The sequence below is a fragment of the Panthera leo genome, chromosome B4, assembly GCF_018350215.1.
Source record: "Panthera leo isolate Ple1 chromosome B4, P.leo_Ple1_pat1.1, whole genome shotgun sequence".
In the NCBI taxonomy this organism is placed as follows: Eukaryota; Metazoa; Chordata; class Mammalia; order Carnivora; family Felidae; genus Panthera; species Panthera leo.
The window spans coordinates 59978322-60005979 of NC_056685.1; the positions used below are offsets into that span (position 1 = coordinate 59978322).

Genomic DNA, 27658 nt, shown 5'->3' on the forward strand with positions numbered 1-27658 from the left:
CTAGAGCCTTAAAGTCTGCTTAAAATTTAGAAAAGGAAGGAAGAAAAGCAACCTATCCTAGATTTTTTTTTTAGAAAACCCAAGATCTTGGATAGAGATGGGAACAGGGCTCCAGGGGAGAGGCAGAAAAGGCATTCTGTGAAACTCGCTCAACTCTTTTAACAACTTTTTTGTTTCTGTGGGTTACATTGTTTTGACAGTGTTTATTAAATATAATCCAATAAATGTTTACTTAGTAACTATTACATGGAAATTATTATGCTAGAAAATTTATTCATTTAGTCTGCAAATATGCATTCATTGGCTTCTATGTGCCATGCTAAATGCTGGGTGCTAGGTATTGGAAATACAGAGAAAATTAAAATGTTTCCTGTTCACGAGGAGCTCATGGTAGTGAGTTAGTGATGTATGAATAATCACACCTCGGGGCACCTGAGTGGCTTAGTGGGCTCAGTCTGACTCTTGGTTTTGGCTCAGGTCATGATCTCATGGTTCATGAGTTCAAGCCCCAAACTGGGCTCTGCTATGATAATATGGAGCCTGCTTAGGATTCTCTCTCTCCTCTCTTTCTGCCCCTTCCCCACTCAGGCATGCATGCATGCATGCATGCATGCACACACACACACACACACACACACACACACGTGCACACACGGCTCTCTAAATAAATAAATAAACGTTTAAAAAATGAATAATTACACCTCAATATGCCAAGTGCAATAACAAAAGTATAAGGAACAATTGTGATGAAGATTGGGAGCAATTAACTTAGTGTAGGTTTCCAGGAAGTTTTTCTAAAAAAACAGAAATGTTTAAAACAAGGTGAGTGGATGGTCAACAAGGGGATGAAGGGAGTCTAGTATACTAAATGCTTATTTATAGTATTTCAGCCCAGTGCTTGGAATGTTTTAGATGTTTAGTAAATTGTGACTGAGTAGGTAATAAAGGTAGTTAAGAGTCTAAGCTGTTAAGTTAAAGAGTTGTTAAAGATTTTTTTTTCTGAAAAAATAGGGAGTCACTACAGATTAAAAAAAAATCAAAGTACTTACCACAAGACTGGCTATGAGTTGATAATTGAAGCTGGGTGATGAGTACATTCGTGTCCACCTTACTATCCTACTTTTGTATAGGTTTGAAACTTTTAATAATATGAAGCTTGGGGTGCCTGGCTAAGTCGGAAGAGCATGGACTCTTGATCCTGGGGTTGTGAGTTTGGGCCCCATATTGGGTGTAGAGATTACTAAAAAAATAAATAAATAAACTTAATATGTAATACTGGGTTTCTACTCTTCAAACCATATAATCAGTTGGGGATGCAAGAAAAGCAAATGAAAAAGCATACGAAAAAGTGTAAAAATCATAAAATGGAAAAAGGAGAGATCCATGTGAACTCCAGTAATTCTTAAAATGTACATGAAAAAGGTAAAACTTTGAAAGATAGAGTATAAATTAAATGATGACAAAGAAATTGTTTTGACAAAGGTAAACAACAAGGAAAGAGGTAGACTAGTAGCTCTCAACTGGCGGAAGTTTTGCCCCACAGGAGACATTTGGGAATATCTGGAGATATTTTGTATTGTCACAATTGGAAGGGGAGTTTGCTGTTGTCACTTCATGGGTAGAGGACAGTGATGATGCTAAACATTCTACAATGGGCAGGATAGCATTCCAGAAAAAATAATCCAGCCTAAAATGTCAATAGTGCTGCTGTTGAGCAATCCTGAACTAGATACAAAGCAGTGCTTTTGGAAGGTGGGTTTTTTTTCCCTGAAGTCCACAGCTTCAAGGGATTCATAAACCCCTTTAAAATGTATGAAAAATTTCAAGCCTGGTCTGAGGAAAGGATCCATAGCTTTCATCTGATTCTTAAAAGTGTCCATGGCCGGAAAAGGCTTACAGAGCCCAGGAAAGACAAGGGTTCAGGGACTGTGGATGAATAATCTGATTATTTCACACAATATTATTGGGAGAGGAGGCTGGATTTGTTTGCTAAAGACAGATTACAGTGAATCCTGAAAACCAAGCCAAGATGGCTGTACATCAACCTGAGGTCTCTATGGAGCTACCGAAAATCTGTAAGGAAGATAATGAGAGGACAATAACTGAGTCACAACATGAGTTGTCTTGAAGTGGTTCCTCTGCCGTGGGTGCCCAGGTTTTCTTCAATCAGGCCACAAAACAGTATTCTCCTTTATGGGCTCTTTCATTCATCCCTCTATTATCTAACCAGGCACCAACCCATGTTAATATTTCCTTCAAAACGAGCCTTTCTTCTTTTCTCATCAGAGTTAATAACCTAGTCTAGGCCCAACCCATTTCATTATTGGAATTTCAAAGCCCTCCTCCTAATGAGCCCCTGGCTTATTCAAACCTAGCACCTAACATACTTCTTGGTACATGGCAAGCATTCAATAAGGTACACTCTCAACTGAGGGTGAGAAGAAAAGGTCAGTCACAAGAATATCCTACATTACAATTAAAACAAATTAGAGTTATCTCTTGTAATCCCATTATGGGGGGAAGTGCCTTACCTGGAGAGGTTCCTAATTAGGTCCCAGCAGGTATGTAGATTGGGGATTGAGGAGAAGTAGTGGTGAAGCAGAAGTAGAGCATCCCAGCTAGGGGTGGGGTAAATCCAACAAGCTGAGTTCTCAAAGTATAATTTCCCCCACCCTCTCCCAACTCCAGTAGGGTAATCAGGAACAATCAGCCCAAGAAGGAAGGTGTATGAGGTTGTCTCAAGTCCACATACCAGTCATTTGCTGATTCCAGGCTCACTTGTTGCCAGACTATCCTCAGGCTACAACTTTTCTTAGATACCAAGTTTCTCTCTGTCTTTCTTTAAGTAATCTCTACACCCAACATGCGGTTCAAATTCAGAACCCGGATATTAAGAGTCACACATGGGGCCCCCCGGGTGGCTCAGTCCGTTAAGCATTGGACTTTGGCTCAAGTCATGATCTCAGGGTTGGTGGTGTCAGCTGTGCTGACAGCTCAGAGCCTGGAGCCTTCTTCGCAATCTGTGTCTCCCTCTCTCTGTGCCCCTCCCAGGCTTGCACTGTGTGTGCCACTCTCTCAAAACTTAATAAACATTAAAAAACAAACAAAAATAAAGAGTCACACACACCTCGGACTCAGCCAGCCAGGCTTCCCAGATACCAAGTTTCTATCTACTACCTTCCTTCACACTTAAACCCTCAATAGATGTCGAGGCTAAGTCTAAATTGCATACCGTATCTGTTTAAAAATTGCCCCTGCTCTACCTACACGTAAGGCTTGTTTTCCAGGAACCTCCACTCTCCACTCCACTAACCTTCTGTTCCTCTCTGTCACACGAACGAGGTGCTTATTAGTTACCTACAGTCAAACCTTACCTCTTAACTCCAAATGCTCCTCTTCCGCCTCACCTTTGCCCACGGAAACCTTCCCTTTCCATCCATACTCTTCCAACACAGTCAATACAGCTCGATTTAGTATTTAATTGTTTCGGACGCTTTCCAGCCCATGTGTGTCAGCTCACCCAGCACACCCACACTGAGAATTAAACCACGCACCCAGTCTCCAACTTAGGTAGCGCTCGCCCCCCCCCCCCCCCCCAAAAGCAACAGAGAAGGCACGCTAACGCAGCCAATACGGCCTGGTGAATTTTAATTTGGATTTTTTTGAAGTTAAAATCGGTATCGCGACCCCCCAAATATTTTTGAGTTGCCTGCTGTGTACATGTATTGTGGGCCATCTGGAAAACCAAAGCAACTTAACGCAAGTATTCAAGGCAATGCCTTAAAATGAATACAAGGGAGGATAAGGAAAATTACTTTTAAAACCGCAGAATCTAACAATCTCCCCAAAGTGTCTAAAACCCCAAAGCCTCAAGAACAGTCTGTTGGACCCAAAAACGAACGGACTCGGAACAATGGTGAAATTACTCAAACTGCTCGGAGCAGAGCTCCGCGGCTGGAGCTAGCCTAACTAAAGTCTCCGGAAAGTCCCACCCTCCCTCTTCGTGGGGCGTGGAGTTCCTCTCGACTCCACCCCTTCCAAGAATGCTGCCCCGTGATTGGCCCGACGCGTCCTGAAGCTGCCCAATCGCGGACGAGCAGCTGCATTAGCCTCCTTAGCTTACGGGAGGAACATGGCGGATCGTCTCACACAGCTGCAGGACGCGGTGAACTCGGTGAGCAATTTGGGTCTATTAGTCTCTGTCTTCTCCTTTCCTAAGGTGAAGCAAGAGAGCAAAAGGGGCCTGAAAAACAACCCCGCAAGTGGGGAGCGAACTGAGGCAGGGCTTCCGCAAAAAGCGCCGGTGGCGACGGCGTGAGGCGGAGCGGCGTTCTGGGAGGTTTGAGGGCGGCTGCCCGCGTTGCGGAGGGCTGAGGGAGGAAGCAAGCAGCCTCTTTCGCCTGAAAAGTCGAGCATCTCTCTACCAGGACACTTAGGCGTCACGGCCCTGTCCTGTTCTCTGGGAGCAGTTTTCTTTTATTGTCAGCAGTGCTTACGAGATCCCTTGTCTTTCGGGGGAAAGGGGACAAGCCGCAGAAGCTTCTTTTTCTCTTATCGGTTTTGAGCCGCAGAGGAAAACCAGTGCTCTTGATTTTTGGATCTTTTTCATTAAATGTCAGCCAAGAGTATTCCTTCGCGAGGACTTTTCAGATTGAAGGGGGAGTGATGGTGACGTGAGAAGTTTTGTTTTATCTTAGTTGCTTCCTATGGACAAAGAGTCTGATTCCATCTCTTGGCGACTCCCTAGCGTAAATTAGTTTGGGGAAAACTGACATCTTTATGAAAGTGAATCTTCTAGTCCTTGGATAGGTTTCGATTTATTTAAGTCATCTTTAATGTGTCTCAAAAAGCCTACTTCCTGTTAAGGGCCAAATCATCCCCCTTACTTTGATCCTTCTGATTATTTTTCCTATTGTGCCTAACTGGCAAGTACTGAATATGCAAACTACAGGATTCGTATACTCATTGCCGTTAAGAGTTAAACAATTTCTCATCGGTAGTTATATTTCTCATTGTCATTCTATTTATAATAGACAGACAGGTAAACTGTCTGTGTAGAGATGATATGTTGACTGGAAAATCAAAGTATCTGGTCCTTTGCCAGTTTTGTCCACACTGGAAGCTAAGAACTTGGGATTATTCTTACTCCATCAATCTTCGTACACGTCAGGGGTGTGAATCTGATTGTGAGAAACTGGTCTACTAGTGCATAAAATGAGACCTTTTAGGACTGAGAGGGCCAGCCCCTAAATGTTGATAAATTCACCAGGATAAATTCTACTTTACAGTGACTTGTCTGGGCTGCCGGCCAGCGTCCCTCTGGGAGATATTACTTTGAAGCTTTTGAAAATCCAATTGCAATGATGCTGCTGGGTAGAAATGTTATTTTAGGAGAAATGTTGCATATTCATGCATGTCTTATAACTGGAAGGATGATAGGGCAAAGTGAATATGGCCTTAACTCCAGGGTAGGCATGCTGATAATTGGATTTTGGAGAGAAACCTCTAGGTTAACTAGTGTGAATGCCTACTATGTATGCAAGCACTCTCATGTTTACAAAGAAAGACTCCTTAAGGAGTTTACAGCCTAATTAGAAAGATGTCAGATACTCAAGAGACATTTAGATAATGCAAAAGTAGCATGTGATTAGGTATTTATAATGAATCAACTGTCTTAAGCTGAAAGTTGGAAGAGTGCTATGAGCTAAATAGCTAAGAGATTAGCATTGATCTGAATAATAATTATTATTAAAATAACATGTTTTACATTCTGAGAACTCTGTGAGGGCAGAAACTACGTCTCTTGTTTACTGTATCACTACAATGTTTATATACAGCGGTTGTCATAGAGTGGATTTTCGACAAATATTTGTTGAATCAGTGGATCTTGAGAGCTTTTGAAGGACAGAAGAGATAGCCACTGTGTTGAATAATTTTGTGTGTGTGCATCTTCTCTATTCTGCCAAACAGTGTTGTAATGTGAGAATGTCCCTAATTTAAAAATGGAAAATAAACCCTATTCAGGTTGCTAGAACCAGAATTAGAATCCACATTTGTACTGTTTCTGAGCCCTTGCTATGGCTCCATTACAAGTACCAAAACGTGAGAAAAACAGTATAGTCCGGAGTGAATTTATCACTAGTTAGGTATATATGAAGGAGTAGTAGAAAATGAATAAGTAGAGATGACTTCGATTGTTGAAAGCTTTGAAACAGCCTGAATCGTTGGAGATGAATCTTAAAGGCCATGATGGGATGAGCTCAAAATTTTTAAGCAGGGTAAAATAACATAGTGAAGCAGAAAACAAGGAGATTGTTGTAACAGTACTGATGTGAGATAATTGACTGAACTAAGGCAGCAGCAATGATAGAAGGAAAAGGGAAATAGTAACAGAAAGATTTGAAGATGAAGGGAACCTAAGAGTCTGAAATTAGACTGGCTAACTAGGAGATTCTTAATGCAAATTAGATATTAAACAAAGGAAACAGTTGATTTGGGGCTCTGGCCTTTTTTTTTTTTTTTTTTTTTTAATGCTTTCTTTCTTCTTTTTCTTCTTCTTCTTCTTCTTCTTCTTCTTCTTCTTCTTCTTCTTCTTCTTCTTCTTCTTCTTCTTCTTTTTTGATGTTTATTTATTTTTGAGAGCTCACAAGCTGGGGAGGGGCAGAGAGAAAGGGGAACCAAAGATTTGAAGCAGGCTGTGTACTGACAGCAGTGAGCCCGATGCGGGGTTCGAACTCATGTACCCCGAGATCATGACCTGAGCTGAAGTCAGACACTCAACTGACTGAGCCACCCAGGCACCCCAAGTTCGGTCATTTAAATAATGGTAGAGAAACTTAGTGGAAATGGCCATTCGCTGATTGGAAGTAAGGAATTGAGGTTCAGGTGGCACCTGTGTGGCTTAGTCTGTTGAGCTCAGGTGATAACCTCACGGTTGGGGAGTTAGAGCCCCGCATCAGCTCCCTGCTTGTCAGCACAGAGGTGGCTTTGGATCCTCTGTTCCCCTCTCTGTCTGCCCCTCCCCCGCTTACACGCTTTCTCAAACACTAACAAAAAAAGGAATTGAGGTTCAAAAGGTCAGGACTATTGAGGGAAGTTGGTGGGGGAAGATAGGAGTCTTAAGTTTGGAGATAGTGAGGAATTGGTATTCTCGGTCCTGAAAACTTAAGGAATACTTTTAGAACACTGTGAGTTTACAACTTGAGTCATGGAGAAAAACATTTCTGAATACTTAAGGGATAGTCTTTTTTTTTTTTTTTTTAATTGAGGTATAATTGACATATAACATTAGTTTCAGGTGTACAACATAATGGTATTTGTGTGTATTGTGAAATGATCACAATTAGTTTAGTTAACATGTCACCATATGTAGTTACAAAGTTAAATTTTTTTCTTGTGATGAGAACTTCTAAGATTAGCAACTTTCAAATATACAGTACAGTATTAACTGTAGTCACCATACTATACATCTTAACTTACTTATTTTATAACTGGAAGTTCATACCTTTTGACCCCCTTCCCTTATTTTGCTCACCTTCACCCCCACCTCTCCTCTGATAACCACCAGTCTGTCCTCTGTGTATGAGCTCAGTTTTTGCTTTGTTTAGATTCCATATATAACTAAGATCATGTAATATTTCTTTTTCTCTGACTTATTTCACTTAGCGTAGTGCCCTCAAGGTCAATTCATGTTGCAAATGGCAAGATTTCCCTTTTTTTTTAATGAACAAATAGTGTTCCTGTTGGTGTGTGTACCACAATTTCTTTATCCATTCATCCATCAATGACCTTAAGACTTCTTAAGGTGAAGTATTTTTCCTGCTATTTCTTTATACTTGTACCTACTTTAGTCTCAAAAAAGGGATCATATACTTTATATGAGTCACACATTTTAAAATTTGTCCTACGGCCATATTTAGATATTTGCCAGTCAAATTTGCCGTTTCCCACCACTGCCCAAAAAAGTCCTTATTTATGCTTGTAACAAATATTGGCGTATATTTCTCTTATCATTCTACTACCTTGGAAAGAAAAGAAAGATTATTTTGTGTTTCTTTTTATCTGTTTCAACTACATTGACACCAAACCTAGTTTCTTTGTGTGATTAAAACATTTAATCATTGTAAATAACTGGCTAATTTTATCCAAAATTGTTCCTGTTTTATTCCCTTGTTTAGAGATCGTTATTACAGAAACTTATTTTTGTTGCTATTACCAGTCACAGTCTTTAAAACTGAAAAATCCTTTCTAACGCTGATACATTTTCTTTGGCTTCAAGCTTGCAGATCAGTTTTGTAATGCCATTGGAGTGTTGCAGCAGTGTGGCCCTCCTGCCTCTTTTAGTAATATTCAGACAGCAATTAACAAAGATCAGCCAGCTAATCCTACAGAAGGTAAATAGATTATAGATTTTCTTGGCTTCTCTTAGTTTGACCCTCATATATTGTGATCCTTTAAAATTAAACTTATTGAGAAATATAGCTTCATTATGGCTTTCTTAAAAATCTGGTTGTTTGAGAATATTACTGCAAATTTTGTTATAAAATAAATGAATTTGTTACAGTCAATTTATATTACATCTCATATTTCTGTTCATGTCAAATAACGGATGGTTACTCCTTTAGAAATGAATGTGTGTGATTTTACCTGAATTTCACTTGAGGGACCTTCATAAAGAAGGCATCCCATTTACAGATTCCTTCATTCAAGTGACTGGCATATTGTCCTAAAAAATGAAATGATTATGTTTAATTGCCAATTTGAGTTAATAGTAAAGCTAATTCTCAAATATGTAACGGGATTGGTGTGTTAAAATTTAATCATTTGAAGCCCAGTACAGAAAAAGTTTATGAAATTTCCTGGTTTTATTAGCCTTGAATTTAGTTTCTGTTTCTGAAAACCTGAGATTCCCTAATACTCTAAATTAGTAATATCTTTCTTTAGAATATGCCCAGCTTTTTGCGGCACTGATTGCACGAACAGCAAAAGACATTGATGTTTTGATAGATTCATTACCCAGTGAAGAATCTACAGCTGCATTACAGGTAAAAATCTCTTTTCCTTTCAGAAATTTGCTAGTAGAGAATTTCGATTAAAGGTGATAGATTTTTTTTAAGATTTATTTTTTAAAGTAATCTCTGTACCCAGTGTGGGGCTTGAACTCATGACCTCGAGATCAAGAGTCACATGCTGCTCTGACTGATCCAACCAAGTGCCCCAAAGGAGATTTAACATTTTTTGTTATAATATTCAAAGTTTCCTTAAGATTAATATTTTTTTAATTTTTAATTTTATTTTTTTAATGTTTATTTTCAAGAGAGGGAGAGAGAGAGAGAGCATGAGCAGGGGAGGGGCAGAGAGAGGGAGGGAGACAGAGGGTCTGAAGCAAGCTGTGCTGTGTGCTGACACAGCAGAGAGCTGATGCAGGGCTCGAACCCACAAACCGTGAGATCATGACCTGAGCCGAAGTTTGGATGCTCAATCAGCTGAGCCACCAGGTGCCCCGAGGTTAAATTTTAAAATGGAAGTTTTGTTGATTGTGAAGTATTGCAGTCTGTTAAAGACCTTGCTGAATACATATAGTTGTCTAATTTTGAGTTATAAGGAAACTTTCTGTTTTCCTCTATTTGGCTCTTTTCCTAGCAGAGAATAAGAGGAGGGTGGCATTCTGGATGTGGAGTAGCATAGTAGTGTCCCAAAGCAGTATGGAAGAGAGTCACATGTAGACATCTGGAGATTTGAAATTTTCATTCTTTTAAATAATTCATACAGGGAAAACTCTTAAAAGTTATCTGATTTTAGAATTTCTGCCACCAAAAAAATCTATCATAATGTTTGCAGAGTCATCCAGATTTAAATGTAAATACTTCTACAGTTTTGTTGTTGTTGTTGTTGTTGTTGTTGTTGTTGTTGTGGTTGTTTTACCTTCTTAGCTTTCACGACAAGTTTTTCTCTCAAAAGATTTTAAATTTGTGTCTTACAAAGGCTGCTAGCTTGTATAAGCTGGAAGAAGAAAACCACGAAGCTGCTACATGTCTGGAGGATGTTGTTTATCGAGGGGACATGCTTCTGGAAAAGATACAAAGTGCACTTGCTGATATTGCGCAGTCACAGCTGAAGACAAGGAGTGGTACCCATAGCCAGTCTCTTCCAGATTCATAGTACCAGTATGTACCCTGTGTCTGAGAAAAGAACTATTTCAGTGCCATTAAGAATTCTGCATCAAATTTAGATGTAAGCCTTACCAACAGTTACAGAAACATTAAGCACTAGGACACGTTAACTTTTTAGCTATTTTTTAATAGTCTCTATTTTCACTCTTGATAAATAAGCCTCTAAAAATTGGAATTGAAACAGCTTTAAACCATCATTATACTATCATTTTTTTTATTATCAGAATTAAATTATTGAGGCAGATATTGCATTAATGGTTATAATTAAACAGATGTACTTTAAAATTCTATTGTGACATTTCTATCTTTATTCTTATCAAATTTCTATAGTCTTTTTACAAATCAAAATATCCCTTAAGCCAGAGGAGAGGTGGTAAGTGCAGAGATATGGGACATTTCAATTTAAACCGATGCCCTTCTGCCTCTTCAGAGATGACATTAAATACATTTGGAGCTTGGGCCAGGAAAGTTTCTGAAGCCATGTTTCTTTTAAGAAGCATGTGGCCGGATGAGAGATTAGATCACTTTTATGGAAACATTCCTCATTTTCCGGAACCTCATACCCATTCTAGTTCATCTCCACATGTGTTTCTACTAAGAAATTGTCTTCTCTGTAGAATTCCCATGCTATTATGACAACATTTTTCTTCATCCTGAACTATCCTTTTTCATAGCTTTTGACCTGCTTTTTCCTTCCTAATTTGTGTGGTGAAGTATGTTCCCTGAGTCATCAGTTCCTTCTCTTCCTTTTTATGTATCTGAAGGTCCTGGTTCTGACTTGTTAACCTGTCAACCTTTATTCCTGTGTTCTAATCTGACAAGAACATAATTCTACTACATTAGTTACTTTATCATTTTATGCATTCCACCTTACTTTGTTATTGCTAACATTTGTGTCAGTATTACCAAGTATGATTATGCATCCAACTTTTGGTTCTCCTCTAACCTACTGATTATTTCTACTAGAAAGCTGGAGTTGAAATGTATTCCACATTGTAACTGGTTCTGTCCCTGAGGCTACATTTTTCAGAATATCCTGAGCTCCATTTCCTACAATCTGTTACTATCCTGAGTTTAAGAAAGTGCAAGAACAGTAGTCTCAGATTCTGCTTGTCATTCCCATCATAATCAAGCTCTTCCACAGTTCTTGAAAAATACTGCTTAGAGGCACATTTTAACTCTAAAGTAAAATTTATACAGTCATTAATTTTTAAAGTTAAATGTTCTCCATACTAATAAATATTTAAAATGTTAGGTTTATTCTCTCTGGCATCACTTAAAATCATTTTACTTTTAGACACTAGCATGAGATAGAAGATAAGGAACTCACAAAGTAATATTCAAAGTACTGAACCCTATTCAATACAATTAACCCAGAGAGAGAAGAATGAAAAGTTCTAGCCATAAGCTGGTAGACTATTATTTATCCTTACCTGAGAGAAATTTTTTTTTGAAATTGCCTGTTTTTACCATTTAAGGTGTTACAGAAAAATGACAATGCACATATTGAACTATTCATAAAGAATGTATGGAATAATTCATAAAGACTGTATTTAGCAGCTTCTCTTGGCCATCATTTTGTGGACATGGCTGTTGGATAAGAAGTCCTCAAAGTTGAAATGGGGGTATGGGCAGTGATGATTTTGCTGTCCAGCACATGGCTTTGGGAGGACAAAAAACAATGGGTGTCTGTGTCTTTCATCTCCTGGTTCCTGCCTACCTTTCCCTTCTACCCAGATCTAAGTTGTTTTAAGGAGAAAAATTCTTAAAGATGGGGCCATGGTCTCTCTCTTCCAAAAGGACCATAGACCCAATATCGCTGTTGGAATTTTCTGGAGATCTAAAGGAAAGGAGGGACACAAACTTTCATGGCTTTGTTGGATATGGGTGCCCAAGTTACTGTCATACCTGGTCTACTGGGGAGAAGGGACACACAAGTTCAACCTTGGGTCTAGGCAAAGTAACCAGTGAGGAAGTTAAATATAACTTTAGGACTAAATATAACTTTGAGGCTGTCCTGGTAACACTGTGGTCATGGCTTCTATGAATGTATTATTGGAGTAGACACCCTGTACACTTGTCATTCCCCACACCAATTCCAGAAAAGATACTCCCATTCAGGACATGCTAAAGGTAGAGAGGTAGTTGTGTGACATGTAAAACAGTGCCCAACCCATCTCCCTGTCTTTTGCCTGTGGGTAACCTGGCTACCGACAATTTAATGAACGCTGTGCTCCTAGAAAACAGTTAGCAATTTGGTTCCTCCTTCCTGTTTTATTCCAGGCAATGGCTTATTGCAAAGAACCATCTTTTCCCATATGACTTTGTTCACCTGTGACAAAGCTAGACCCAGATCTCCAAATTCCCGTTCTTTGTCTCATAAATGGTTAGTTGATCTCTTTGTTCCCAAAGACCAATCTGGACAAAATACCCTCTAATGACTTGATCAAACTTTAGGCTTCTCCCCGCATAAGCCCCTGAATTTTAATCCACCCTCAGCTTGAGCCTGCACTGGATGTGGAATAGTCTCTCCTGAGTGACACCTCGCACAAATTAACTGATCACTAAAAGACTTTCCCTGATCAACTGTCCCATTATGTCACCTGCTTATCTCCTTCACACTCGGATTTTTCATTCATTGTTTATATACTCCTTTCTATAAAAAGCTCTGTTCCACCTGATCTTTGAGACAATTGCATATCTTATGGTCAGAGCATTCTCCTTATTTCCACAATCTTTTCCAATAAAGTCTTTCTGTACCTAAGTCTGGATTTGTTTTTACTTAACACCACTCACCTGTGTAGGACAAAACCTCATCTACTCTCATAACAGAGCCCTGGAGACTAAGGCTGGGGACTGAGGCACTCATTCACTGTGAAGTAATAAGAAAGCTATCAGAACATCTATGTGTATAGTTAGGATAAAAAAATATAAAGAAAATAATAAATATTAAAAACCCAACCCTGTGAGGTGTAAATAACTCAGATGAAAGAGGAAATTATAACAGAGGTTAGGACATAATTCGGAACTTAATGAAAATATTACATATAGAAACTTGTGGGGAGCAGAGCAGGCACACAGGGGAGGTGACCTCATGGCAGGTAACGAATCATCATTAGTCAAGATGTTCTTTAGCACCTGAGCCTCCCTGCTTTAAAAAGGAACCACCCAGTGCTCACTTTGGCAGCACATATACTAACATTGGAATGATACAGAGAAGATCAGCATGGCCCCTGTGCAAAGATGACGCGTAAAAAGGAACCACCCAAAGAGAAAGACTTTCGAAACCCAAGGCTCAGGGGTCTGCACAGCAACCTTAATAGGAGCTGTGAATCCAGAGCTCTTTGTAAACCTGACCAACCCATAATGGCTTTTGCACTGATAACCCTTTCGCTTTGGGCAACTTGGACTGGTTATCTACAGAGTGACGCTAGAGAATACAAAGAAACTCTAGGAAGCTATTGATAGGCACAGTTACACGAGGAGGAAAACATCTAAATGGTATTAATAGTGATGGATACCGAAGGAGCTTTGTTAAGGACTCTAACATCTTTGAATGAGTGTATGCACAGCACCATGCTTCTCATTCTAGAAAATGACAATGAGGAACGAGGTTAGCAGTTGGAACCAGGCCGCTAGAGTACATTTCATCCCTTCAGAGCAGCAGCATCGTTCTTTTTTCACAGCAAGAGCTTCTCAATTTTTTTCTTTTATTAAGTTCTTGTATAAAAGTGCCATGAGAATGAAAGTCATTTTTCGTTATTAAGTTTTACATACATAAAAAAAAAGTACTTAGTGCTGTTAAAAAGAAAAGGAAGAGAAAGAAAAAAGAAAAACTTGTGGCATCTTCTAAGCATTTAGGAGAAAATGCAAGTATTACCTTCCTTGCTTATATTAGGAAAGAAGAGGCTGAAAATTCATGAGCTAAGCTTCCAACTGAAAGAAGGACATAATAAAGGCAACATAAGAAATTAAGAACCATACCATGAGAAAATAAGGAAAGCCTAAAGTTGGGCTTCAAAGAGTGATAAAATCAGGGCACCTGGGTGGCTCGGTTAGTTAAGCAACCGACTCTTGAGCTCATGTCATTATCTCACAGTTCGTGAGATCAGGCCCCACATCAGGCTCTAGGCTGACAGCATGGTGCCTGCTTGGGATTCTCTCTCTTCCTCTCTTTCCCTCCCCTGCTAGCCCTATCTCTCTCAAAATAATAAACATTTTTTTAAAAAGAGTAATAAAATTGACAACTTAGGCAAGTTTGATTAGAAAAAAAGATGATGTAAACAATAAGAACTGTTAAAGTCCTATGCCTTGATTTTAAAATATTGAGAAAATTTGAATAATGTTATGTGCTAATGAATTTGAAAAGTTTTGATAAAAGGACTTAGAAAAAAATAGTGTAGTAAATAGGCTCAGCGAGATATATAAATCATGGTCATATAACCTTTAAAAAATTCAGTTAATAGTCAAAACTCTTCCCCACGAATAAAGCACCAAGCCCAGAGAGTTTTATTAGTGAGTTTTGTTAAACATTCAGCAAGAAAAATTCCAGTTTCACATAAAAGAAAGCTCATTACCAAAATCTCATGGAAAGTACAGAAGTAAAAATTAAAACCAATCTCAATCATGAATATGCAAAAATATTAGCAAATTAAAAGCCATTAGATATTAAAAAATTGAACGTATCACACATCTATGTTTAACCCCAGGGATACATGGCAGTTTTACCTTTATAAATTACTTTGTATTTTTATGAATTCTAAAATGCCCACCATTGTTTTTTCTTAATTGTATCTTAAATTGGAATATTCAATGGATAGTTGTTTTTTCCTTCCTTATTGGAACACATAATGGTATGCTTTATAATTGGTGAAATCTTTGATTTGATCAAAAATTGTAATTTGTCACAGTAGATTAAAATCAGAATTGTATGATCGTGTAACTTGACACAGGAAAAGCATTTGACAAAATCCAACATCTATTTATGAAAAAACTTTTTGCAAAGGAGAAACAAAAGAATATTTATTTATTTATTTTATTTTAAAAATTTGCATCCAAGTTAGCATATAGTGCAACAATGATTTCAGGAGTGGATTCCAGTGATTCATCCTCTCACCCAGTGCTCATCCCAAGTGTCTTCCTTAATGCTCCTTACCCATTTAGCCCATCCATCCTCCCACAATCCCTCCAGCAACCCTCTGTTTGTTCTCTGTATTTAAGAGTCTCTTATGTTTTGTCCACCTCCCTGTTTTTATATTATTTTTGGTTCCCTTCCCTTATGTTCATCTGTTTTGTATCTTAAATTCCTCATATGAGTGAAGTCATATGATACTTGTCTTGCTCTGACTAATTTTGTTTAGCATAATACCCTCTAGTTCCATCTATGTAGTTGCAAATGGCAAGATTTCATTCTTTTTGATTGCCGAGTAATACTCCATTGTATGTGTATATACCACATCTTCTTTACCCATTCATCTGTCAGTGGACATTTGGGCTCTTTCCATACTTTGGCTATTGTCGATGGCACTGTTATAAACATTGGGGTGCATGTGCCCTTTCAAAACAGCATACCTGTATCCCTTGGATAAATACCTAGTAATGCAACTGCTGGGTTATAGGGTAGTTCTATTTTTGATTTTTGGCTATCTACCTACCTAATCAATGCATCTAAGCATGAAAAGGAAATAAAAATTATAAGATGGGGAAAAAAGGAAACAAAACTCTTATTTAAAGATAAATTAATACCTGTAGAAAACCCAAGAAGATTCCATAGATGTATTTTGGAAGGGTTGTTAGACATGAAAACAATGTGCAATACAACAGCAACAAACGGTAGAAAAAAATACCTTCTGATACCATCTTCCGGGGTGCCTGGGTGGCTCAGTTGGTTAAGCATCCACATCTTGATTTCGGCTCAGGTCATGATCTCACAATTCATGAGTTTGAGACCCGAGTCATGCTCTGCATTGACAGCATGGGGCCTGCTTGGGATTCTCTCTCTCTCTCTCTCTCTCTCTCTCTCTCTCTCCCTCTCTCTCTGCCCCTCCCCACTTGCTTGCATGCATGCACGTGCACCCACTCTCTCAGAAATAAATAAACATAACATTTTTTCCATAGTATAAAAAATGATGTTTCAAGGAATAAGATACAACTAAAATGTAAGAGATTTAGGGAGAAATAGAACAAAAATTAAGGAAAAAATTGAAAACAATTTTAAAGTATTTTTTAAAAACCTAAAGAAATAAAGTAATACCATTTTTATGGAACAGAAGAGTCAATATTGTAAATATGTCAATTTTCCTCAACAGGTTTATAGATTTAATACAATTTTAACTAGGTTTTCAATTGAGATTTCTGCAGAAATTGACAAGTTATTTCTAAAATTTATGTGGAAGTACAAAATGTCAACAGAAATCAAGATACTTATGAGAAAAGATAACATAAGGACAGAGCTTGCTTTAATAATAATTAAGACAGCATATATTAGTAGAGGGATGGACAAACAGACCGATGGAAGAGAACAGAGATATCTAACAGAAATCCACACACATAGGAAAATCTGATTTGTGACAAAGGTAATGTTACAAATCACTGGAGGAAAGAATAAACTGGTGTAGAACATTGGTTATATGTATGCTGTATATTAAAGTCATTGCCTATGGGGTTTCTTTTTGGGGTGATGAAAATGGTCTAGAGTTACATAGTCATGACAGCTCTGTGAATATACTAAAGACACTGAATTATATACTGTAAAAAGATTAATTTTATAGTATGTGAATTATATGTTAATAAAACCGTTATTTAAAAAAACCCATGTCAGGTAGATTGAAAACATATGTGAAGGACAAATTTTTTTGAAGACATTATAAGGAAAATATTTTTATGATGTCAAGATAGGAATTTTTAAAAATAGATATGAAAAGTTCACATCATAAAGGAAAATAACACAAAAATTACAGTAAGCAATATGTGTCAGACACTGTTTCAAACTTACAAATATTAACTCATTTAGGAAAGGTTAAACTCAACTGCATTAAAATTTAGAACTTCTGTTCATCAGAACACTCCATAAAGAGAAAATGCAAGCCCAACTTGGAAGCAGTTATTTGCATAATCTGTAACTGCACAAAGGGTTAGTATCTAGACTTTGTAAAGCCCTCCTATGAATTAATAAGAATCAATTGGAAAAAGATGAATAATGCATTAGAAAAACTACAAAACAGTCATTTCATAGTAGAGAAATGGCCAATAAAGAAGCAAAAAATGCTCCACCTCATTAGTAATCAGAGAAATTTGCATCTGGCTTTCTAGGTCTTTAGGAAGGTTCACTTTTCAAGGCAGAAAGACAAAACATACTTATTTTTTAATTTAATGCTTTGCCAGCTTGATTTATAAATGTTATACATTTGGATATGTGGTCCATGGGTTTCCATGTATTCTTGACCAGAGCTACACGTTCAGGGCAAGCCTATAAATGTATGTTTATATAACCTAAAGAAAAGGAGATTCCAAAGGTAAAATTTAGGACAGTGATTACTCTCTGGTGGGAAAGGAATGCCATTTGGAAGGGCACAGAGGAACTCTTAAGGTAATGTAATAGTATTCTTGAACTGGGAGATATGTATTTAATAAAACAATAATGCAAACTATATTTAAAGGTCATGTTTTCAATAATAGGGTATATAAATCAGCTCAGTTTTAAGCAAAATAGTATATTGTTTCATCTGTGTTTGAACTTAGGCAAAACCGGTTTGCTCTTAGCTATTGTTGGAAGAGGCTGTTCAATCTTCCTCCACGTGGAAGGACTAACGTTCTGTCCCCCATATTCCTCAAAAGTTCAACAGTAGGTAGACTTTAGAGAGACGAGCTTCCTGTTACCATGTCCCTGTTTCTCATCCTGTCTCTGCCTATTTGGGATTTTCTTTTCTTTTCCCTTCTGGTTGCTCAAGAAAGGCTTCAGGTGGTAGGAAAACTCCATTAAGGCACTGATGCTGCAGGTTGGATCTTCTGAGACCAAACAGATAGCAATCTTTCACCACAAGAGGGCAGTTTGACCCTGACTTTTGGTTCTATTCATGAAGTAGTTGGATGGGATGTTTTGTGACCCAGAGGGATATATGGGGATTAACTAGTTGGGTAGCAGTAACCACAAATTAGGATTCCCCTGGAATCCACTCCAAGCTAGTGTCCTCCTGGTGTTAATAATTTGAATGTGATGAACAAATGTTGTTTATTTTCACCTGAAAACAAAAGGGCAGGGACACAACTTCATGGCTCATCATGGATTAAGTACTAGCTTTAACCACAAAGGAAGGTATTTGAGCACTTATTCTGGATGGTAAATTATCTTTTATGTGCATGTTTGTGTGTGTGTGTGTGTGTGTGTGTGTGTGTGTGTGTGTGTTAGACAGGCCACACATCAGAAATCTTGTACATGATACCTAAAGGGCAACGCTGTATGGAAAAGCAATGTAAAAACTACTTAAACATGGCCACTCATCAGTTGTGTGATCTTAGGCACGTTACCTGTGTCTCAGCACAACTGTAAAACGGGGGTAATATTACCAATTACCTCATGGGATTGTCATCAAGAGTAAATGAGTTTATACATGTTCAGTAGTCAGCATCATCCTCTAGGACATTTATGGTGTTTGTAGGAGCCAGACTAGTGAATTATATAGGGATATAATGGGAATCACAGTCCCTGTATCTTTTATGTCTTTAAGGGTAGCTTTAATTTCTGCCATTGTTCCAGGCAACACTGTATTTTATTTACAATATTTATAGTGACATAATATTTTTTCAAATATTCACAATATATGCTTTTATTCATAATACTGAATTTTTAAAAATGTATTATCTTGGCCAAGGTGGAGTGAGAGGGACAGTTTCAGAGCTTCCACTTGGCTTTTTCCACTTCCATAGCTCTTATGCTATGGGCTAAAAACTAATGTGGAGGACACCTGGGTGGCTCAGTCAGTTGAGCATCGAACTTTGGCTCAGGTCATGATATTGCAGTTCATGAGTTTGAGCCCTGCGTCGGGCTTGCGGCTGTCAGCCTGTCAGTGCAGAGCCCGCTTCAGATCCTCTGTTTCCCTCTCTCTGCCCCTCCCCCACTTGCACTCTCCCAAAAATAAATAATATTAAAAAAAAAAAAAGAAAGAAACTAATGTGGGAATTCTGCTAACTATAAAGTTTAGTGACCCGGAAAATGATCACTGGATGAGTCATGGAACCAATGGACCTACTATGAGATCTTGGCCAGGACACCATTTATTACTTATTATTAACTTCCCCAAGAGGGGAACCATCATAATGTTTTGGATCCTCTGGTATTAATGTCAAATTAGATCCTAGAGCCAATGTTCCTCAAAATGCCTTGGTATTTCTCTTTCCCTTGTATACAGTGACCTGACAAAATGCCCACGGGTCCCTTTGGATAAGTCTGGGAGAATTATCATAAACATTTGCTGTGGTATTATGAACCTAAAAGGGGGCTCAGGTTTGGAAATAGGGGAGAGACCAGGACTTTCTATTGAGGCAGATGCTCTCAGGAGTTTCATCATCCATCCACCCTTGGTTTCTTTTGATTTTATTGATTGAGCATTGCTGACCATTTTTCTTGCCCTTAAAGACCTCCATAGCTCTCTGAGTCAGGGTCCCCATTGTGAGCTACCCTGACTTTGCAGCTCATTATAATTGAGCCCATCTTGCTTCTGAGAGTTAAGCACTGCCACATGGCCCCTACTTTGTAGAGATCATTTCATTCCCATTCTAACAGGTAGCCCAGTTTGGTGCTAGTGTCCCTACCATCATCCTTAGCCACCAGTGTGCTAGCTGTGATGTGCTCACTTTTATCAGCTCTTATAAGAACTGACTGTTATATTTTTAGGAATTTTATGAGACAGTTGTTAAACAGATGTTAAACGTTCTAGGACAGGAGAATGATCCTATATTGATAAATCCTTTCTTGTCCAACTTTATGTTCTATCTTCTTTTTTTAGTTTTATTCATTTATTTTGACAGAGCGAGTGTGAGGGGGAGGGGCAGAGAGAGAGAGGGAGAGAAGGAGAATCCCAGGCAGGCTCCACACTGTCAGCGCAGATCCAGATGCAGAGCTTGAACTCACAAACTGTGAGATCATAACCTGAGATGAAATCAGGAGTCAGATGCTTAACTGACTCAGCCACCCAGGTGCCCCTATGTTTATGTTCTTGATCCTGTACCCTCCTGTCATGTCCCAGTTCCATACATATTTTCTCGGCTCCCGCCAGTACACCTTAGTTAGGTCCTACAGCACTTTTTCCTCCTCAGCAGGTCTAGCACCTCCTCAGGTGTTATATTGACTCTAGTTTATATGGTAGCTGGGACATGAGGTGTCATTGACTCTAGTTTATATGGTAGCTGGGACATGAGGTGTCATTGACTCTAGTTTATATGGTAGCTGGGACATGAGGTGTGGGTATATACTGGACAGATGTGGATGGGGATGGCATGTGTCTTGCAAAGCAGACATTCTGCATCATTTTCCAGGGAGTAGGTAGAGCTGGCCTTCAATAGGGAGGAGTAGGCCCCTTGTGTGCAGACCCAGAAGAATCTGAGGATTTAAGATTTTCGAGTGCTTTGACCACAAAGTCCCCATTCCAAATCTTAGGGTCATTCCTTCCCCATCAATGCCCTGATTTGCCTGAGTCAAGAATCAAATAAGAAATCAATTCTTATCTTTTTCTGCCTTTAGAATATAAGAGCTGAGTGTCCACTACCAAGGAAGCCTTCTGGCTTTCAAGCTTTGCCTTATATTGGTAATTAATACCTTTAGCCTTTCATTTTTTCTCTCAATGCATTGATTGATAGCACTTAGCAACAACCATCATATTCCAGTTCTTCTTCTTCTTCTTCTTTTATTATTTTTTTTTACAAATTTATTCAGGCACAATTGATGATAATAAACTGTACTTGGGGAGGATGATAACTGTTCACATACACATACACTCATAAAACCATTATCCAAGTCAAGATAAAATTTCCATAAGCCCCAGAAGTTTCCTCCTGCATCTTTTCAATCTATCCCTTCTTCCACATTTATCCTCAGGTAACTTTTGATCTGTTTTTAGTCACTATAGATTAGTTTGTATTTTCTAGAAGTTTATATAAATGGAATCATACAGTATGTACTCTTTTTTCTCTGGTTTCTTTCATTCGGTATAATGATTTTGAGATTGCACAGGTTGCTGAGTTTATCAGTAATCCATTCTTTTTTTACTGTTGAATAGTATTCCATTTAATGGATATACCAGATGTGTTTATTCTCTCACCTGCTGATGAATATTTGGGCTGTTTCTAGGTTTGGGTTTTTATGAACGCAGCTGCTATATACAAATCTTTGTATGGACATGTTTATTTATTTATTTAAATTTATTTTTAATGTTTATTTTTTTGAGAGAAAGAGACAGACAGACAGGCAGACCATGAGTGGGGGAAGGGCAGAGAGAGAGAGAGAGGGAGACACAGAATCCAAGGTAGACTCCAAGCTCTGAGCTGTCAGAGCCGGATGTGGGGCTCAACTCATGAACTGCAAGATCATGACCTGAGCCGAGGTGGGATGCTTAACCGACTGAGCCACGCAGGCAACCCTGTATAACATGTTTTTATTTTTCTTGAATAAATATCTAGGAATGGAATGGCTGGAGTATTTGTTAGGTATATATCTAACTTCTTAAGAAGCTGCCAAACTATTTTTCAAGGCAATGTATGAGAGTTTCAGTTGTTCCACACCGTCACCAACACTTAGCAAAGTCTTTTAACTTTAGCTATTCTAGTAGATGTATGGTAGTAATAACTCCCAAAAGTTTCCTCATGCCCCTTCAAAATTCCTTCCTTCATCGCCTCCCTGTTACTATTTCCTGTGCCCAGGCAACCACTAATCTGTTTTCTGTCACTATAGATTAGTTTGTATTTTCTATAGTTTTATCTAAATGGAATCATACAGTATGTATTTTGGATGGTTTCTTTCACTTAGCATGATTATTTTGAGATACATTTGTGTTGCAGCATGTATCAACAGTTCATTCCTTTTTACTGCTGCATCTTATTCTATTGTATGGATATACCACAGTTTACCAATTCTTCTGTCGATGGACATTTAGATTTTTTTCCAATTTTTGTCCAACACAAATAGTGCTATGAACATTTATGTACAAGTGGTTGTATGGACATATGCTTTCATTTTTCTTGGGTAAATACCTAGGATTACAATGGATGGATCATTTAACAAGGGTATATTTAACTTTTTAAAACAATCTGCAAAACTGCTTTCAAAGTGGTTGTGTGGAAATAAGAATGAGAAACAAAATAAACACAGAGAAAACCACATTTAATCTGTCATTGGAACATTTAACAATGAGTAAAAATATGTATCTGCATTTTCAAAGAAACTCCTCTATATAAGACATTTGTATACATTAAGACATTGCGCAAACGTGTAAGACATTTTGATAATAGATGTTTGAAAATATTTATATCATTATAGGATTCTTTTTTTGCCAAAAAATGATTTATGTCATCTATAAAATAATGCTACCTAAACACTTAAAATATCTCTAAAACAAAACTATTCAGTCTATTTTTAAATCTTCCAAAAGGTTCCTTTTGGACCCAGTTGTTTCAAATATGACATTAACAAATTTAATGTTTGCAAGAACAACTTATTGATATCTAGGGAGATAAATCTACTACACAAATGTAAAAATATTTTTATAATAGGTTGATGGACTGATTTAGTAAATGTAGCTAACCCTTCAATTTGACTCATAATTCTTTGAGTCAAAATTTGTAACTGGAACTTCATATCACTTTATCCCACAGTACCAAACCAAATTTTACAGAAACAAAGCTATTCAGTTACATTTCTCTTACTAAAATCTCTTTGGTGAAGGCAAAGAAGTGTTTTATTTACAATAAAATAAAACATTTAAGAAGTGTTTAATTTGTATCTCATCCTTTCAAAATATCTATCTTTGGAGGTGTGACCTATAATGTATAAAATGTATTACTATGGTACTATCTATGTACTTTATAAAGAAATAAATATGCTTATACCAGGGATATCAGCTCATTATTGCTTGGATGGGGTGTCCAATTAAAAAGTTTGCGGATCATAAGAGCACCTGGATGGCTCAGTCGGTTAAGCGTCCGACTTCAGCTCAGGTCATGATATCACAGTCATGGGTTTGAGCCTCGCATCAGGCTCTGTGCTGACAGCTCAGAGCCTGGGGCCTGCTTCGGATTCTGTGTCTCCCTCTCTCTCCCTCTCCCACTCATGCTCTGTCTCTCTGTCTCTCTCTCTCTTTCTCTCTCAAAAAAATAAACATTAAAAAAAGTAAAATAAAAAGTTTGGGGATCACAGACCTATGTGATGATGAAACAACCCATATACTTAAGTAAATATCAGGTCATCTCAATGGCAACGTTTAGTCAAATTATTTTTCCAGGGCAGTCCTCCTCTCAAGACAAAGACCTAGAAAGTGGTATTTTTAATCCAGGAGTTAATCTACTATATTATTATTAGAGAACAGTTTTTAAAGTGTGACCCACGGACCCCTGGGTCTGAAAAGTCGAAACTGTTGTCATAATAATGCTGACATTACTTGCTTTTCCACTCTATTGGCATTTGTACTGACGGGCAAAAGAAATGGTGGATAAAACTGCCGGAGCCTTAGCATGAATCAACTGGTCATGATGTTGTTTACTGTCTTACACTCACAGGAACACAAATAAGCCTATTTCATGTGAGAATGCCCTTCATGAAGCAGTAAAAATTAATTTCATTAAATCTTGACCCTCGAACGTATATCTTTTTATTATTCTGTAGGACAAAAAATCTCAAAGCACACATACAACACTTCTGCCACATATCCAAGTACTAAGGTTGTATCAAGGAAAAAGAACTTGTGCAATTTTTTTGACTTGTGAGCTCTACTAGCTGCTTTTTCCAGGGAACAGCACTTACTGATGACCGAGAGACAAACGATGGTTTTTCAGACTTAGGTAACTGGAGAGAGTGTCTCAAAAATGAATCAAGTAATCCTGTCACTTCAAGGAACACAACTGACAGCATTTGTTACCAATGATAAAATCTGGATTTTCCAGTGAAAATCCAGAAAGAATTCTGGAAAGCTTGTATCTTCCCCATGCGCTTGACAGCCTCCCAATACTTAAATATTTTTCTGATGTCTTTCTGATGAGATCAGTGGTGATTTAACAATTGTGACTTTTAAGTTTCTCAGGATTAACAGAAACCCATGGGGGAGGGGAAGGAAAAAAAAAAAAAAAAGAGGTTAGAGTGGGAGAGAGCCAAAGCATAGGAGACTGTTAAAAACTGAGAACAAACTGAGGGTTGATGGGGGGTGGGAGGGAGGGGAGGGTGGGTGATGGGTATTGAGGAGGGCACCTTTTGGGATGAGCACTGGGTGTTGTATGGAAACCAATTTGACAATAAATTTCATATATTGAAAAAAATAAAAAATAACAAAAATAAACTTGAAAACAAAAACAAAAACAAAAAACAATTGTGACTTTTAAAAGACTGTTTAATGAAATGTGTTAATATATGGAAGATCCGAGTAGCTCAGCAAACCAAATTTCCCCCAAATGGCCAAAGTTTGATGTTACAAAATAATCTGTGGGTAAAATATCATTTGAAATGCAATGGATTTTAAAGTAATGCGGTTAACAAAGTTCATTGATAATGATTTTGGATTCCACATGCAAACTGACTTTTAATAAACTGCCACTTATTGATTCTTAGTATAGTATCAAAGAAGAATATCCATAATTATCTGAAAAGGCAATTAAAATACTCTTCCTTGTTCAAATTGCATATCCAGATTTTCTTCACATATTTCAATCAAAATGGCATACCAGAATAGTTTGAATGCAGAAACAGCCATGACAATCCAGATTTCAAAATCTTTCTGTTCTAATTATTTTTTTGTCTTGGAAAATATGGTTAATTTCCATAAAATCTCTATTCATATTTACATATGAGTTTATTATTTTTATTGCATAATAAATCCAAACTTTACCAATTTCTCAGTTTTAATGGATATAATCTACATGACCAAGAGTTCTTTGGAATCCTCAGTAATATATTTTTTTAAATTCTTCTTAATGTTTATTTATATTTTGAGAGAGAGACAGAGCATGAGTGGGGGAGGGACAGAGAGAGTGAAGACACAGAATCCGAAGCAAGCTCTAGGCTCTGAGCTATCCACACTGAGCCCCATGCAGGGCATGTACCCACAAACCGTGAGATCATGACCTGAGCCGAAGTCGGGTGCTTAATGGACTGAGCCAGCCAGATGCCCCCTAAATCCCCAATAATTTTTCAGAGCATAAAGGAGACTTGTGACCCAAAAGTGTGAGAACTGCAGTCTCCAAAGAAAGATAAGACAGCATGCTTTCCTTTAGTTTGCTATGATTGGTTAAGGGTAGAGGTAAAAAGAGAAAATGCTCACATCAGATAGTGATGGGATAGATAACACAATTAGTGGTTACATTTTTCTTTTTACCCTCTTCTCTTGTAGTTGAGGTCTGTTATGGCTTGCTATTTTCTGACAATAGGGATAAACATTCTAAGTCACATAACCCTGCTGTGGGTGAAAGTGAAGCATTTCCTTATCAGTTATACACACTATTTATATTCATCATGTTTATGGTTTCAGACCCAGAACTGGCTAAAATTGGAAAATTCATCTTACATTACAATTTTCTTTTTCCACAGCTAAAAACTTAAGAAAATACCTAGATACCATGGTCATATCTATGATGTTGAAGTTATGGTTCCCAACCCACAATGAAGAAATTGCTTATTGAAAACAAGTGCTTTCCAAAGAAAGATCCAATAAGAGACTGAATATGTACTTTAATTTTAGTAGTGAGTTAAGCTTAACCCTGACATAGTATGCCCTTTCAGATGATGGCTTATTGTCCATGCTTCAGCAAATAATGTAGAACAGTACAGTAAATTTCTATCCTTCCTCAGAGCCCTGCTGGGAGAGATTTCTCCCTAACCCTGGCTGAGGCTCTCTATATTTATAAGAGGGATTAAATTTAATTCCCTTGATTTGTCCTTAGTATTTCTAACAATGGTTGATACATAGGAATTCAGAAAGACTTTTTCAGATTTGAGATGCAAGTTCAATGTCAGCCTTTTTTTCAGTTTGGCTAAATCAAAACAAAGGAATAGTTGCCAGCTAAAGCATACCATGCAGAATGCAGGACTTATATGGTGACTGAGCATTGAATTTTACTCCCACGATTTTGCTGGAAATTAGATGCAGCCACTGAAACTATCAGAAGCATGGGCTTTAGGTTCAATAGGCCTAAGTTGAGTTTAGGAAAGGTAGAATCTTACTAGGTAGTTTCCTGATTATTGCTGCAAGAACTTCCTGGTTGAAAGACCTTTGAAAAACTCTTTACTATTTGGAAGACACAAGACATAATGATTTGGAGCCTAGGCTCCAGTCTAGACATAATCCCTAGCCTAGGGATTTTGAACCCTGGCTATATCGCTTACAAGCCATGTGACCTTGATTAAGTTACATTGCTACTCTGTGTCTCAGATACTATCTCTATAAAATAAGAATAATGACCTACCTTACAGAATGATGTGGTTGATATGAATAATAAATGTAGCGTTTATATTGACACTCAAAATTCTTATGAAGTCTTTTGTTGTTCGTTTAAGAAAAATATAGGCTTTGTATCACCAGTTACATTAATCATTTTTATTTACCTTCTAGAAAAAAGGATAGGAGTGTCTGAGGTACACCTTTCCTTTGAAGTGCTCTGAAGGGATAAACTGGTTTCAGCTTGTTGACTCTTATTACAGTGCTAAAATGTGTATAGTCTTTCATGAGTGCATATTTGAGAACCAAAACTTTTACACTTAGGAGTGTTGGTTCATTGGTGAAATGTTAGTTTCTCTTAATGAACTTCACCAAGGACATGTAATTCAGTATCCTTACTTATAAATCTGATCTTTAAGATCCATGCTCAAAAAAATAAAATAAAATCTTATGACCCAGCAATTCCACTACTAAGTATTTATCTGAAGGATAAAAAAATGCTGATTTGAAGGGGGCACATGCACCCCTATGTTTATAGCAGCACTATCAACAATAGCCAAATAAAGGAAAGAGACCAAATGTCCACTGACTGATGAATGGATCTAGAAGATGTGGTGTATATATACAATAAAATATTACTTGGCCATCAAAAAGAATGAAATCTTGCCATTTGCAACGATGTGGATGGAAGTAGAGGGTATTAATGCTAAGTGAAGTAGTTCAGTCAGAGAAAGACAAATATCATATAATTTCACTCATATATGGAATTTAAAAAACAAAACAGATGAACAGAGGGAAGGGAAGACAGAATAAAATAAGATAAAAACAGAGAGGGAGGCAAACCATAGGAGACTCTTA

The 27658-nt window shown here is 37.7% G+C and overlaps 1 protein-coding gene and 1 non-coding gene across 3 annotated transcripts; both read left to right on the forward strand.

Annotated features, from left to right (window-relative positions):
• The first annotated feature begins 4099 nt into the window (after positions 1-4099).
• On the forward strand, positions 4100-27272 carry MED21 (mediator complex subunit 21). 2 transcript variants are annotated; one of them, XM_042946132.1, is made up of 5 exons: positions 4100-4174; positions 8279-8393; positions 8944-9044; positions 9985-10166; positions 25954-27272. In XM_042946132.1, the coding sequence occupies exons 1-4, from the start codon at positions 4133-4135 to the stop codon at positions 10159-10161; spliced, it is 435 nt and encodes a 144-aa protein (XP_042802066.1). In that variant the 5' UTR covers positions 4100-4132; the 3' UTR covers positions 10162-10166; positions 25954-27272. The 2 variants fall into 2 exon arrangements, with proteins under 2 accessions (XP_042802066.1, XP_042802065.1); XM_042946131.1 differs by lacking the exon at positions 25954-27272 and having other exon boundaries at positions 9985-10460.
• LOC122225689 lies at positions 13344-13455 on the forward strand. Its single transcript, XR_006205303.1, has one exon. It is a non-coding gene; the product is annotated as a U6 spliceosomal RNA (small nuclear RNA).
• Positions 27273-27658: the final 386 nt, after the last annotated feature.